General features: G+C 37.5%; 2 protein-coding genes across 11 annotated transcripts in view; one reads left to right on the top strand and one right to left on the bottom strand.

Moving 5' to 3' along the window:
• LOC105205751 (bifunctional methylenetetrahydrofolate dehydrogenase/cyclohydrolase, mitochondrial) overlaps positions 1 to 13,454 on the bottom strand; it is a 78,195-nt gene that overhangs the window by 43,973 nt on the left and 20,768 nt on the right. The window lies entirely within an intron of this gene.
• Positions 1,789 to 11,844, top strand: LOC105205750. Of its 10 annotated transcripts, none has more exons than XM_039449569.1 (17): positions 1,825 to 1,911; positions 4,084 to 4,192; positions 4,505 to 4,610; positions 4,680 to 4,772; positions 5,202 to 5,388; positions 5,751 to 5,937; positions 6,026 to 6,114; positions 6,312 to 6,588; positions 7,015 to 7,096; positions 7,176 to 7,328; positions 7,770 to 8,001; positions 8,077 to 8,255; positions 9,308 to 9,671; positions 9,908 to 10,287; positions 10,368 to 10,679; positions 10,873 to 10,986; positions 11,054 to 11,844. In XM_039449569.1, the coding sequence occupies exons 1-17, from the start codon at positions 1,878 to 1,880 to the stop codon at positions 11,195 to 11,197; spliced, it is 3,042 nt and encodes a 1,013-aa protein (XP_039305503.1). In that variant the 5' UTR covers positions 1,825 to 1,877; the 3' UTR covers positions 11,198 to 11,844. The 10 variants fall into 10 exon arrangements, with proteins under 10 accessions (XP_039305502.1, XP_039305504.1, XP_039305499.1 ...); XM_026131825.2 differs by having other exon boundaries at positions 4,421 to 4,610; XM_039449568.1 differs by having other exon boundaries at positions 1,789 to 1,911; positions 4,129 to 4,192; positions 4,505 to 4,772.

Below are 13,454 nucleotides of genomic sequence, written 5' to 3'. Positions count from 1 at the left end.
AGTAAATAAATAAAATATATTTGATTAGACCCGGAGGGGAATAGCAGAATTAAACACCTCGTCCTGCGGAAAAAGACATTTGTGTGAAAAAAGCTGTTTCTTCGGGTCCGCGAGGGGAGCAGACTGACAGGTGACTCGAATAAGAAGATGCAGACAGGCAAGGCAGCGGGAAGGAAGGCCGGAGTAACTTAAACAGCGGCTAACAAGAAGTAGCAAGTCATAATTGAGTCGGGCAAGTATGGCGAGAGTCCATGTCGGTAGGTGGAAAGCGCCGCTGCCGACATACCTGACTGGAATTCGAAAACAGGGGAGGAGTAGTTCTTCGGTCTCGAGATGGTTTCCGTTAGTTCGTCGCCGATCGAATGGCGTACAGATGTTTCCCGGCATATTAATGTTATACGCGCAAATATCCCGCCTTCGACTGCGGCAGAAGAGAAAGAGAAAGCGAGGAAGAGTAGAGGAAAAGGTAGCAATATAGTATTTACATTTTATTTAATTACTTTGTTAATATTCAATATTTTATTTTGAAACTTGAACGATTGTACTCGTTAAAAGTGTTGTTTAATAGACTGTAGACTTAAAATTATGAAAAATTTATTAGGACGTGATTTATAAAAATGACACTGCATAAAAGAGAAAACAGAATAGTAATATGGTAATCTCAAAAAACCCCTAGGGATAGCCGCTTACAGTAGTTATAATACTACCTTCTCCTCTAATAAAAAGTCATACGATTGTTTAGAAAAGCTTAAAATTTCGATACTCGATACGTTTTCTATTCAGCGAAATTTTTCGTGTTTTTTTTTCCTGATCGGAGATATTCTAATTTCAGTCTGCATTTCACGAATGTTTTTGTTGTATTTATATTATAAATAAATATGTATTATTATAATATAAACAGATAAACATATAAATATAAATGACTGATGTTGCCATTTTCATAATTTAAATATAAATTATTGTAAATATTATATTATACTATCTTCGAAACCATTTTAATACATGGTAAAATTGAAATTATGGGATTTATATATTTTTTTAATTCAAAAAAGTTATGCAAGCCAAATAATTCATTTTAATCCATGAAACAGGATTGAAATAAAGTGATTTTTATTTTTTCAATCTAAAAAAGACGTTTCCGCGACTTATCCAATCCATTTTAATCCGTGACATAGAATTGAAATGACTTAATTGATGTTTTTTAATCCAAAATGTATTAAAATAAATTACAAATTTTTAATCCATTTCCGTTTGCTGGGTAGAAACTGAAGAATAGATAGAAATCCTATCCTGTCTGTAATTTTTGACAAAGTATCTTTGTTTGTGCATTTAATCGCTGACGATTCTTTGTACCCATCGTAGAAGATAAACAAAAAAATCGTTCGCATCTTGACGAGTCTTTTTTGTAAGTAGAAAATTACAAAAATCAGATTAGGATTGCCATAAATTTCAAGGTTACGTCTGGATTATTTACATTATTTTACATTTACATGAATCTTTTTAATGTAAATGAAACAATATAGAGAGAGAAAAGTAATTATGTTATAAGATTGATAATATATTTGATTTTAGTATTGACTTTAGTAAGATAAAAGTATGTGTCAAACATAAAAAAAAGATACATAATTTGATATATAAATATTTTTCATTATTTCTGAATCTTTAATGATCCATGAATTATTGTTTACAAAGGCACACATTTCATATGTAAAAGACACGCGCCTGTCGAACTTTAAAGATCGTTCGCCAGAGGGTGTTCGCGTAGTGTCTTCGGCTGATTCTAGGAATTATCGGGTAATGGTCAATGTCTATGACCTCAAGCGAGGCAGGAGACGGCCAAGGATCGATCTAAGGGCACAAGAACGATCGATGCGAAAATGTCGCACGGCAATTTGCTGCAGGGATACAACTGTAAGTACAACCGTCTACCATTCTCGTCGTCCCGTCTCGCCAATAAGTCGTGGATCCGCCGAGCGGGCACCGCTTGCACCACGTGAAAAATGAGCTCTGATAATGGCGGCTTTCGTTTATTTGACGCTAGACAAAACAAGCCGAGGGCCCGAGCCGCGAATCACGATGCAACGTGACACCTCGGGAAGATCGGTCGCGTGTCGTGAGAGAGAGAAAGAGTGAGAGAAACTGTTGCCGTTTTCTCGACTCATGTAAAAAGTAGTCGGTGAATAAAAAAAAATGTAACGTTATAAAGGTATACCGGTGAACACATTTTGTGTCGTGCATCGCCCAACAACGATTCTAGGCCTATGGATCCTCGGAGCTGTTGACGCTTCCGGCAGGATGCCATTCACAGTACGTTTCTTTTTTGATCACAGTCGCATTATCTGTGCGGCTATTGCACATTGTAATTCGTGTATGCAGCGGTGGTAATTATATGCCTGGTAATTATAGGATATGGCGGAAATAATTCGGAGTAAGACGCTTTGAAATACAATAAAAAAAATTATGTCAGTAATTTATAAATAAAATAAAGTTTAAAATTAATATATTATGCATTTAATTGAAAACAATAAAATGTATTTATATTTTTTACACACACGAAAAATTAAAAACAGATTGCATTTGCAAATGGCAGCAGTAGATTAATTAAATGATATTCTCTTTGCTTCACGTAGGTTTTGAACACAGATATTTTTGCAATTAACTAACATTGATAGTTAAATAAATCTTCAAATAGATGTAATTATATAATTGATTAATTTCACATTATGGTCGATATTTTTGTATAGTCCTTTGTTATATTTAAAAGATCTTTTCCTTTTTTATTTACGAAAACAAGACCATTTTTTACGAATTTTTTTGATATACGGGTTTTATTTCACACATTGTTGAATATGTAGAATAAATGCACAAAACTTGAGATCGATCTGCATAGTTTTTACCAAAAAAATTTGTAAACACAATCTTGTTTTTCGTACGTAAAAAGGAGAAAAACCTTTTGAAATTGTCTCTTAAATATCGTCTTAAAATGTCAGAAACTCGATAGAGCACATCTTAAATTATTACTTATGATAACTTGAGAATAAGAATCGGAGATATATATATGTATCTGAGATATATATATGTATAAATATCTGCCTATGTAATTTAAATTTTAATTTGACAATGAATATAACTGTCTATTTGTTACAATTATTGCGCAAAATTATATTCTCTTATCTTCACAATTTGATTTTAATTAACACAGATATTTTTGTAATTAGCTAATGTTGATACTTAAATTCAGAACTTAAATAAATCACAGCTCTGATACATATTTCGATAAATTTGACATTAATTATATTTTCTATTTTAATTTTACAACGGCCGCGGATATGACTGCCTATCCATTAACAGCCACTAGCGCAAAATGTAAGACGTGAAATGAGTGTCAATGATATACACGCGAGCCTTGATGCATAATTTATGAAACGCGACGAAACTTTGAGATAGATGTTTACACGATGTAATATCGTTGTATCTAAGACGAACAGCATGCGTTGTCTGTACCGATACGACTGTATCGCATTATCTCGCTTGAGATGCCATCCGCCGATTAGACGGCTGTATTAACAAACAAACAGGGCTCTCTCTCTCTCTCTCTCTCTCTCTCTCTCTCTCGCTCTCTCCCCCGAGGAGCTTCGAAGCAATAACAGGTAGAGGGAGGTTTTCGATTAATTCGTCCATAAACAATAATATCGCAAACGTATTTCTTCCCGAGCAAGAAAACATCGGCGTCGCCGAATGAACGTTGAAAATGAAAAATTACTTCGTAGTATTTTTATTTTGTCTTGTCGAATTGCAAATTTTATTGATTACACCTGCATAAATCTATTGCTGCTAGAATTACACTGATAATGATGATAATCATAATAATAGTAAGAGCTGTATCCGTTTGTTTTTTTAAATAGATTCTTAAACATATAGACTGCGAAAGTCATGCTTACAACAAAGCATTCGATATATAAAATAATAAAGTACATGTTTGCGGAGTAAATAAAGTTTCTTCGAAATATCAAAGATATGCTTCTCACGTGCGATACAAAGTATCCGTGCACTGCAACGCGTACCGTCGTAATTATTTTTAAGATAAGACAACAATTTCTCCACGGAATGTGCTTTTCGACTTCCTAGGGGAAACTCAGTACGACGATTCGCAGGTGCAATTTCCTCGTCCCATCCCGGATGAAGTTATCAGGTGAGTTCGAAACGTCCGTGTAAGTAGTCAACATAAGTACGGACGCGAAGCGAACTTTTTCCAGCGTCCGAAGAAAAGTGTAATTATCGAATTGCACAATTGTTATGTAAAAAATATGTTTTTTTTTTTTTAATATAAATATTTAATGAGCTAACGATATTCTCAGTTTTCTTTAGGTGAAATTTTGTACATGTAAAAAAGGAGTTAGTTATCTGTTGTCTGTTGTAGTAGAGAAAACGTACGACATGTACATGTTTGTTGTAATTCCGTTATTAATCCCATTAAATATGAAACTGATGCGGCGGCCAATAGCGTTTACGAGGTTTACGTGAAAGAGGACTCGGGTCCGGAATTGAAGAACGGTGATGTAGCGGGTATTCCGGGATCGGGATCCGTCCCCAATCATCACTTGACCCAAGTAAACAATTGCTACAATAATTTTATCAAAGACGAGGGTGATTTACTATTGAGCGAAATCACTTTCAAGGAGGAATGTATGGATGATACAGCTATAGAATCCGAAGTGATCAATATCGGCAACGCCGTCACGAAGCTCGGCAAGGACGCGTTAAGGTACAAAGTAAGTGCCAAAGTAAGGTATCTTAAATATTTGTCGAACTATTAGCGCGGCAAGTTGTTTGCCAAGAAGCGAGTGCATATCGTTACAGCAGCAGTTTATATGAAATATTTCACCTGACGGGCGTCGCTCCGTTTATCTAGTTCGCTCCCTTTTCTTCTTACTTTGAAGAATGCCATTTGCATACGCTCCGTTTCTATAGTTTTATGCACCAAGTATTTGCCTATCTACATCGCGATGCATAATTGCGGGAGTATTGTTGGAAACTGCATTTTTACGCAGCTGCATAATGCAATCCTTGAAATTGTACCAACAGCTTTCGCGTACGCGATTTAACTTCTCGGCATTTCTTCGTCGAGATATTTTGTGAATTTCTTTGATTTTTTTTTCGCGTTTCACTGGTATTTCAGTTTAAACGTGGTCTTTTTTCAGATTTTCGAGCAAAGCGTTAGCGCACCGGACAAGAATGTGGTTGTATATTCACATCCTGTTGTCGAAGCGCCTCCGTCCTCGACAACAACCCGGCTTATCGATAAGGATGATCCGCGATCCAGACTGCATTTTGTAAAATATCTAAAACGCGACGGAAAGACGCTCAAAATTTGGGAATGCGGCATTTGTACGTAACAATTTTCACTGTAATAATATCCAAATTTATTCAATTAAGAAATAATAAAGAAAAAAATTAATAAAAAAATAATTGATAAAGCTTCATATGCATTGCAATTCGCACTTTATATGAATGGTAATTTTTCCGTATTAGTGTTAGCTAACAACCATATCGAAAAATAATTACACCAGAAAAAAGGAAATAGTTAAAAATAAAAATGACAAATCTTTTTCTTTCGTGGAAAATGTGATTTAGATTTCTCATTCGATTACTCGCAGAGTAGCGAGTAATTACTTTTTAATGTCGACTTGGGGGAGGCCCGACAGCTTGTTTTCGTCATAAGAAACTTTTACGTTTAATATTCGAATCAGGTTCAAAAGAGTTTCGCCATCAGTACACTCTGATGAGACACTTGCCGACTCATACCGACGAGAGAAACTTTAAATGCGAGGCTTGCGGCAAGGCTTTCCGACAATTGTCAACACTGAGCCAGCACAAAGCTATACACAGCGATGCCAGACCCTACGTGTGCGAATTTTGCAAGAAAACATTTAACAGGTTGGAAATTTGTTTATATTGTTTTACGTTTAAATGACAGAAAACGTGCGTAATGTCTTTAATATCTATTTATCATACGATATTTCAGGGTATCTACATTAATCTCCCATCGGAAAACGCACTCGGAACACAAGCCGCACAAGTGTCATGTGTGCGGTAAAGGATTTCATCAAAAGGGTACAAACGCACAAATATAAATTATAATGATCTATTATCTCGATCAACTTCTTCCCGAAAAAATTTTCAATTGTTGTCAAATCTTTTTTCCCCTTTAGTTTAGATTTGTTCATAATGATTTTATTATATATTTTTGTAACGTAAATCATTGTAAAACTTTCCGTTTTTAAAAAATCGGCCAATTAATTTCTTTATAGGTAATTTGCGTAACCATGTGTTTACGCACACGAACGAGCGGCCGTACAAGTGCGAGCTATGCGGCAAGGGCTTCAATCAGATGTCGAATTTGGTCTGTCACAAGGTGAAAGCGCACGCACACGTCGACAAGATGCAATATTCATGCGGAGTTTGCGGAAAGGAGTTTCCACGCAGATTCGCTTTACGCTCGCACGAGGAGTACAAGCATGGTATTAAGTATCGAAGCACGGGCAATGTGCAATCCACCACGAACGAGACCGGAAACGCCGGAAAAAGGTATGCGAGAAAGTGGCTGCGATAATGCACAATCATTAACGTAATAAATATATAAACGGTCTGATAAAAATCTCGTTGGAATTCATTGGCCACCCCGAATGAATGAATAACCATAGAATATGCGATCAGTAAATTCCAAACTCATTTAATTAAAAATATCGATCTCTCTGTTATGAATTACCAGTTGGTATTTTTGTGGGATATTATGAGAAAAGATATCGCAAAAATAAATGAATTAAAGGCAATTCGTTATAAATTTACACGTCAATCTTCTGTAAGAGAGCTTTCTTAATTAGTTTATTTCCTGTAGAAACTAAGCAGGCGATTAACGCGATTATATATTATTATTTCACGCGGTGTAAAATTGATTTAATTATAGATATTTGAACACGCAATATGTAATTATATAATATTATATATTTTCAGTAAGAACGTTAGAATTATTCAATTGTCCAACGGCGATCGGAATCAAATGAGTGAAAGCAGAGAGAAAGATTATTTTGGCTCGGTTAGTATATATTTGATTTACGATGAATACAACGAATTACGGATTGTGTAATTAGTTTTGGAATTCTATTTCATGAAAGTCGGATATGGTGGACAGCATCGTGATAAACAAAATTGATACGAAAGCGATGGAAATGGCATTGCTCCAGGGCCAGACTCCTTTCGCTCTTTACAAACCAGCGAAAGGTATACCGATACTCGTTAAAATTTCGTCCACTGCGAATAATAAACATGTAAGTATACTTTGCTCTTATTAACATAATTAAATCACATTGGAAAAAGTTTTTAGCCAAAAAGGTAAGCTTGAAAATGATTTAAAAAATTATGCAATTGAAATGTACGTTATAATAATATTACTTGTTAGAAAACGTCCAAGTCATAGTGAAGTTAAGATTTTTAATTTTTTAATACAGCTTTTTTATTATTTTTGCTAACATACTTGATAAAGCTTAGGATTTAGTTGACTTTGCAAGATGTCCGATGTATAGCAAGTAGGTTATATGCTTTGTGAGTATATTTGTTTCGTTTATCTTGCTGTTAATCCCAACAGCTTTTCTTAAGCTTAGTCAAATTTGATTCGTTACATGATCTGTTACAATAGGATCCGTTGCAAACAGCAATTCCCAAGTATTAATGCTAATGTCTGCTAATATTTAATTATTCGATGTATTCAGTTGTCGCCCTTGACAATTATACATCATTTATCACAGATGCTTACACCCGCGACTGCCGAGGATTTGCGAATAGCGGGAAAAATAACCGTGAATTCTACCGAGGCTTCAGACGCAGATGGTAATAAAGCTGTTCAAGTGAAAGTACCAGTAGTTGCAACTGTGATACAGAATATCGAACCCGATGGCAGATCCAGCTTCGTCATTGAGCCTCCCGGCGCGGAACAGGAGCAAGGTAAGCTCTCTCGTCGATTTACCGAGGCGAGACAAAGGGGAGTAAGACGCGCTCCTCTCTTTAATCTGCCGTCAGATGATCTGGTGACAGCGCTGGACTCGCAGTTCTCGCCCACTGTGCTCAATCGCAATGAGCCGGACCGGCAAAATGGCCCGAGCTCAACTACGTCGATGGACGAGTGTAACGAGTTACTGGAACTGGCTGCGCAAGGTGGAATACAGTTTGTTCGTGCCACAGAGGACGGTCGTTACGAGGTAATGTAGAAACGATTACCACATTCAACGTACGAAGCTATGTTAGCGCTCGTAGCGGCGCGTCCAGTAATAGTCACGTTTGGAGGGATGTTATCTCTTTCTGGAACTTAAAATAACTCTCCCTACGATTTAATTCAATTATCCTCGCGGTATATTTTCGCGGGCTCTAAAAGATTCAAGACGACATGGTCTGTGATAATTATGCTTCAAGTGCCGTGATTGCTATGATAAACTTTGGTAAAATCGAGAAAAAGGTAATTATTCAATTTGCAGGAATTAAGTGTAAAAACATGAATTCCAGGGTATAAAGTCGTCTTCTTTCGATATCTTTATTTTTTGGAAGGGCGATGTACTTTTCTTTACGCAGAACCGGCATTACGGCGTCTTTTCGATCGACTTTTCGACTCACAGTACGCGCGACACATTCGAAGTATTCACGTCAGGCGCCTTCATTCCTTTACATAGAGTTCTCTATTTAGAGAACTGCCGCGCTGTGCCGCGTTTGCGAAATGTGCTGTGTAACATTCTTATAAGAACATATAACCTTCGCTGGAATTTATCTTTGGCGCTTCTTCCATTAACCATAGAAACTCGATTAATTTCAACATTTATATCGACGGACCCCGAGTGCTGCAAGAGTTTTAATGAAATCTTGATTTCCACATTGCATTTCTCTGAGATCATTTTGGGAAGCTAATTTATTTGATAAAATTTAAATTGATAGACATATATCTTGTTTAAAATCTTAAGAATCCTGCTCTATTTAAATGCTTGATTTAAGCCAATCTTATTCTGTATACGGTGTCTCTGATTGAAGATTCTTAAGTTCATCACAATTCTCAGTTATAATAGAATAGAATTGGTTTTTTTTTAACTGTAGGAGTTATCGTGGCTGTAAAATATAATGAAATGTATTTTAGTCATATTTTTGTGTATGTGTGTGTGCGCGCGTGTGTGTGTCGTACGGTTTGCCCTATCGTAATAAATTATTCCGATCATGACGAAGCTTTAAACAGTTCAATGCCCTTACACGCGCGCTATGGCTGCTGCAGGTCATGACGAACAGCGAAGCCCGCGACTTAATGGCGCAGAATTCCCACGACGTAACGATTCTTGACGGCGAACAGGCGGACGCCATCAATCTCGTGAATATACGCAATAACGGTGACGTCATCATCGGCGACAACGATAATCAGATCATGGTACTGGAATCCGGCCAGAAGTCCAGCGGTATGCCAATGGACGGCATTGAGATCCTTGAGGATAAAGACATTAGAATTCTCGACAGTAAAAGCCTCGACGATCGTTTCGTGGATGGCATGGCATTCCTTTCCCAGACTAAAATCGATGATCTCTTGCTGGGCTCCAAATCGCTGCCTATCGATGGAGATGGCTCTCTCGCTAGCCATGACGATGGTAGGTGAATCGATGTTGTAATGTCACGATTAAAATGAATCCTTTAAGTTTTGCAGGGGCCGTTGCACATAGTATAAGTTTTCAAGTATAAGTCAGAAATGATTTCAATTTCATTTTACTTTTGTTTATAAATAAGTAATTCATAATTATAAAATTCGGGTTAATGTATAAGGAGCCACAGATGCGCGGAAATTTGCAGTCGCTAAATCTCTTGAGACGTTTGAAATTGGTTTTAGAACTGTCGTATCATAACTTTTATCAATGGTTATCGATCCCAGCAATGGCTGTGACATCGAACCAGCAAGATCTAACGAGCATCTTGGGTCATCCTTCGAACCTGACCAGCTCGCAATCCTCGTTATCGTCTCTGTTAATGAAGAACCATCCGCCATTGTCGTTGTTGAGCGAGACATTACCGTATCTAAAGAGCAATCAGAGCCTTTCGGAAGATTTAAATATTCTCGGTGTGCCCCCCATGGAAGATCATCATTCGGTTCAGGATTACGACCCGAAGATGAAACTGTCCTCGGTCTTCGACGACGACTGCGATACTGGTTTAATATCCTTCGGTCAATCCGACATGAAGATGCTCGACTCCGGAAGTCAGTGTATGAAGGTACGGTAGTTTGAACTTGGTTTGCGGACGATACTCATCGAGAGAATACTTTTACGCGATTTACACGATGTATTTTACAGTCTTTCAGTGACAGATTTTCTCTACCACCGCCGAAGATGTATCCCGGTCTAAATGAAATAAAGATCTTAGGACCGAAGACTCATGGTCACGAGTTGCTAACTCCGCACTATCAAGATATTAGATTCCTCAGTCCATACGAGCAGTTCCTCAAGAACACTTCTATGCAAAATACATGTGTACCTAATATTGCCGACACATCCGAAGGATGTAGAAAAGAGGTGAAAATACTCGGTAAGAAGCTCGGAACTGGCATCATCACTACGACCGAGGAAGGTGATATCGTCAAAGTTATCGATGACAAACCTAAATTCGTAAGTAAAATTATATATTTCTCTTTCCTAATTATTATTTAAGTAGTAGATTTGTATCATCAATTTATAAGCGTTATTAAACGTTCGCCGATTATAATTTATTAATTTTCTAGTTACAACAGTCTGATTGTAAATCATACAGACGTTTGATATTCTAATTATTTGATGAAATATTTGGCATTCTTTATTGCAGGAAAACACGATGGACTTATGCGACAATGCTTTGCAGCAGTGTGCGACCGTGTCGCCGAGACGATTGCATCGGCAGCCGCAAATGGAAAATGATGCGGACAACTTTTTGCTCCAAGTAAACACTTTTGAAAATAATTACTATAAGAGCGACGACAAAGAAAATGTTTTCCGAACCTACGCAGGCTGGCAGTCCCTGCTCGGATTTTCTGAATTTCGGTAATCGCCTCTCCGGAAAAGATCTGTCGCCCGACGGTCATATTGATAGAAGTCAGAAGGATGATCGCGGAGACAATTTTACGTCTGAAGGAATGTTGGATCTAGATTGACGAAGCGCGGCGGTAGATAAGATGGACTCTTACTTCTGGAATTACTCGTTTTTTGTCGTCGCCACGCTTCTACGATTCGCCTGGCAAAGTATTCGTGCGTTGCTTCGATCCTGTTCGGTGCGTACAGAGAAAAATGGAAGGTAACACGTGAATAAAAAATAATTTAATTATGCAACGAGAAAGAAGGTGCATCTTGGTAATTTTTTATAGTTTTCCGTTCTACAAAAGATTGCACTGACCTAAATATGATAGATCGAATTTTTATTTACGCATTTTTACTTGCAAATTTTTGTTGCTAAACAATGGGTGGTACCATGTGAAAATTGTGCTAATATTTTTGAGAGTACGCAACGATTGATTTGCCGCCAACATGGCTGAATAAAATATCTTTTAAAGAAAATTGAGAATATATATTTTTCAATAAATTGTAATAAGTATCTCTCTTATAAAATATGTTTGTAAATTGAAATATTCAATATTTCAGATATTTAATTTCATTAATCCTTATATACGAATAATTCTTAAATTACGCTATATTGTTACTTTCGAGTTTTCTATACTAATTTACGTAATATGATTGTATAAATCTGTCCAGTATTTTATATTCAGATATTTGAATGTTGAAGAATAAAGTATAAATAAAAGTCCTTTTTTTGCCCGAGCTTCTCTTTTATTCGATAGTGAAAAATAAAATGTGGTATATATCCGTTAGCACGCAAGGAAAAATCATCCCAGCATTGCTGTTTTTAATAAATACGCGGGATAGAGAGATACGAAAGACTGCGGTATCCCGATACGAAGGTTATTTAGATTTATTCGCGAATTCTCGACTCGGCAATATTTTCTCCGCGTGCACGTGCCAATACCAATAGGTGGAGTGGTTAATACCATCTGCCCTGGCATCCATCCCTGCTACTTGATAGTCAGCTCCCATTCGAAACCGTACCGTCTTATATAGTAACCTGTACAAGCAATCTGATTCGCAATTTGTGGGATTTAGATTTGATGTGAAAGACAAATTAGTCGGCAATTTGTTGACTCGATTCTTGTGCGCGAAACGCTTATAAACATATATTTTTAGTCTGAATGTCTAAAAAATTCTATCTTGTTTATAATTGTTGGAATTTAATTTTTTTTCCTTTTTTATTGCTTACATTTCATTGCTACACAATAAAATATAAATTTATAAATCTATAAAGACAGAGATGTTGGTATTGGTAAGTGCACCACGGCACACCTATATTGGGTGATATCTTATGGCTGGAGTTAGCATTTATCTTCACTACTTGATAGTCAGCTCGTAGGAACCCCTCTACATTTAGATAACGCGAGAAGGCTTGTAATATAATATCTCGGAGAGCATAAGATCGAAATAAGCGTAATAAATTAAAATGAAAAGAAATAACGTTACCTTTCGCGTATGTCGATAAAGCAGCGTAGCATTTTCTCTGTTACAAAGTGTTCGGCATCTTTTCTCGCAGGTTGCGAATTCTTTGGTCAAATCATCTTCCGAAAGATTTTATGGAATGTTATCATTAACCGCGAGAGCCTTCAATTTTCGGTACTTTTATCGAAGAGTCAACAAAGACTCGATAAACTCGACGATTATAAACTCATCTTCGTTTTCTTTCCGTAAAACAGATAAAATTGGTGGGTAACGAATTAATAAAATTCTGACGCAAATCCGTGACGCACCGCTGCTTACGAACGCAACGCCATACGCGCGAGCAAACGTGTCGGAAAATTTACTTTTCTCCCGCAAAGCCAGTCACCCACCGCGCCGCGCCGTCGTCGCCGTCGTCGCCGTCGTCGCAGCGCTCGCAAATACGCAAAAATTAAGTTGTAAAAGTCGCTCCGAATCGCTCGCGCTTTCCAGCCACGTCTGCCGCGTGGAGAGGAGCGAATCCCACGGAAATTCCATTCGTTCTTTCCCCGTGTTCCGCGCCCTACCCCGCGTCATTCCCCGAGACCTCTCCCGGGAGGGAATTCGCGCCTTTTCTTGGCTGCTTTGCATCGAATTATTTAAAAATGCACCTGACGTACCGAGAAACATCTACTTAACTCGGTGGCGGGACGTTCTTAACGCGCTGGGAGTACCGTGAGAACAATGGCGTTAACGATGTTTCGCCGTCGTTCGACGACACCTCGCCTACAAAAGACGAGAAATTCAAAATCCCAAAAAGCCGACTGGGACCTTTACAACTGTTCTTAACCGATGTTTTCTGTGCCGAGAAGGATTTTCGTCTTTCACGATGTA

Source organism: Solenopsis invicta, chromosome 5 (assembly GCF_016802725.1).
Source record: "Solenopsis invicta isolate M01_SB chromosome 5, UNIL_Sinv_3.0, whole genome shotgun sequence".
NCBI lineage: Eukaryota > Metazoa > Arthropoda > Insecta > Hymenoptera > Formicidae > Solenopsis > Solenopsis invicta.
The sequence above is the reverse complement of the archived record's forward strand: the minus strand, read 5'-3'. Positions and strand labels throughout refer to the sequence as shown.

Excerpts from the sequence above, each read along its gene's own strand:
- LOC105205750 (XM_039449562.1), top strand. The coding sequence starts at position 1,878 with ATGTCGCACGGCAATTTGCTGCAGGGATACAACT. Across the intron at positions 7,097-7,175 it reads AGAAAGATTATTTTGGCTCG|TCGGATATGGTGGACAGCAT; the intron begins GTTAGTATATAT and ends ATTTCATGAAAG. Across the intron at positions 9,672-9,907 it reads TCTCGCTAGCCATGACGATG|AACTGTCGTATCATAACTTT; the intron begins GTAGGTGAATCG and ends AATTGGTTTTAG.